Source organism: Colletotrichum abscissum, assembly GCF_030869225.1.
Source record: "Colletotrichum abscissum strain IMI 504890 chromosome Unknown Scaffold_293.1, whole genome shotgun sequence".
Lineage (NCBI taxonomy): Eukaryota > Fungi > Ascomycota > Sordariomycetes > Glomerellales > Glomerellaceae > Colletotrichum > Colletotrichum abscissum.
Window position 1 is genome coordinate 1 of NW_026850202.1, and position 2,323 is coordinate 2,323.

Sequence of the window (2,323 nt, forward strand, 5' to 3'; positions counted from 1 at the left end):
TTGGAGCTAGCGACCATTTCAGGGCATACGAATTGAGTCGTAGTGAATCTTTTTCTAGCGCCGGCAGAGTGAGCCCCACTATCTCCATCGCCAGATCAGCGAACATGTGTCCTAGGGTTCTACCGAGATGTCTTTGTTGCCGAGTATTTTGTTCGAGCGTGAATTCGACAGGATGTCGAGGCGCCTCGGTGAGAGGGTCTGGAAAAGACGACGTACGTTCTCATTCCGATTTGGGACAAATATGGCAAACATCATTTGGCAGGTGATCCAATCGCCAGTCTTAAGAGTACTGGGACGAGCACTGAGGTGGTACGGTTGTGGTCGCTTGGCTTGACTACATCGGTGACCCGTGAGCGGCGCGAAGAGAGGTTGACTTTGGGCTCATGCGCTAAAGGGAAATCTCACCGGTGCTTGACTTCTCGTCTTGCTGATCACCATGAAATCCGTTCTTGCAAGCGTAGTATGTCATTGAGAGGCTGTGAGATGGGCAGCCGTCGAAGATAATGCTGTCTTCTGGTCGAGATTCCGCCTCAGAGGAGGCATGAATCAGCCCTGTCTTATGCGCTATAGGTACGCGAGCCGTGCAAAGCGGAAATGCCTGGACCTTGGTCGCGTCACCCTTGGAATCAGCATCGGTCACATGCCTTGGGCCATCCCACTGCGCATTGCCTTGCGCAATGTTCAGTTCCAACGGCCCATACATTTGAAATCGGGCTTCTCTTCATGTTTCCCATTCAATGATTCATCATTTGCCATGCTAGTTCGTGCCTAAAGCGATTGCGGTCTATCCGAAGAAATGCCGAGTGCGCTCGTCGCGGGCTGCAACCAGATCATCGGATCTGGCGAACGCGAACACATCGGAAGGTTGTCATTCTTGTATATACAAATGTGACCGTGGAATCCTGCCGCATTATCATGAATCCATCTCTCCTTCAGCTTGTTCCGCAGATCAATGCGCGTCTCTGTACAGTAAGGCCTCCGCGGCCCCATTCGAAGTCGCGCGAATCGAATAATTATTCGGATTTTGTCGCCGTAGTGACTCCAGAGTTCCCATCTCGCGACCATGCACGTCACCATTCCCTTGTGTTGTAATCATCGCCTGTGTGATAAGCGAGGTATAGGGCATCGATGAAACCATCCTTCCTCGTGGTTGTCCGGGCGATCTCGGGATACTGCTTCAGGTTCGCGACGTCGTGGGAGGTATGGCGGCGCTTGAGCACTGCGTTAGCAGTAGCTGACTTCTGCCCGCGCTCCCAAAGCATGTTCCATCGGACAGATTTGGTCAATTCTGTCGCTAGCATGTTTTGTCGTGTGGTTCGGGGGGAGAGGACTGCTTCGCACCAGCGGCTGGCACTCTTGGAGATAGGCCGAGGAGCAAACCGTGGCACCTCGGTGATGGGCTTCAGATGCGGCCTGCCGTTATCGCGCTTCATCATTAATGGGGCGTCGTCGGAATCATTGGGAGAGACGGCTAAGGTAGGCAGGGCCGGGTGGCTGGTACGAAACGGAAGTGTTGAGACAGACCGAGAGGCAACATTCCCTACCCCTCCGCGGTTGTCCATCTCAACCACCATCATGGTAATAAGAGAGCGACGCGAGGTCAGCTTGCTGTTGTTGTCGGTACGCTGGAAAAAGGTCTCCTCGTCAATGCTAGACCTTTTGCCAGTCTCGTCAACGCAGTCAGTGTTTGAGTTTTGGTGGAGAAAGGCTTCCGACTCGGAATCATCATCAATTGCGCTTTCGTCAACGCAGTCGGTGTTTGAGTTTTGTTGGAGAAAGGCTTCCGACTGGCTTATAGAATTCTGGCGACGATTCGAGGTAACGTCGCTTTTGGGGGAGCCTTTGGTCTCGCAGTCGCCGACGGGGGGTTCGTTATGCCTTTGCACGGGAGGCTGAGAAGTTCTCTGCACGTTGCCCTGAGACTCCTTGTCGGATTCGAGGCCGTCCAAGGTCTCGCTTGCCTGAATATGCTCGGTGACCGAGGGATGGCTGGACTCAGAGAGGGCAGCCAGGGATCTGCGAGGTGATAGCAGAGGGCGACTTTGACATTCTTGTGAGAGTGTCAAATCGCGGACAACGATGGTGAGGGGCCCAATATCAGACGAAGGAGTCTTCTGGAGATGCTCCTCGTCTAAGGCTTTGTCAAATCCCTTGGTGACGCCAATCGCGTATTTCTCATCATAAGACGGCGAGGAAGGAGAGTCGACGCTGTGAGAGAGTTCGGGGACAGCTTGTGAGCGTATTGGTAGACTGTAGGTGGCGATGGAAACTTGATGCTCAGCACTGAAAGACAACCTGATGTCTTCGTGATGAAATCCTAGCA

The 2,323-nt window shown here is 53.3% G+C and overlaps 1 protein-coding gene across 1 annotated transcript; it reads right to left on the reverse strand.

Annotated features, from left to right (window-relative positions):
• Nucleotides 1-1,070: 1,070 nt before the first annotated feature.
• CABS01_17054 (uncharacterized protein) lies at nucleotides 1,071-2,300 on the reverse strand (the record flags this gene model as incomplete). Its single annotated transcript, XM_060550381.1, has 1 exon — nucleotides 1,071-2,300. A coding segment is annotated over one exon (1,230 nt), but the record flags the coding sequence as incomplete, so codon positions are not given.
• Between the last annotated feature and the right edge of the window lie 23 nt (nucleotides 2,301-2,323).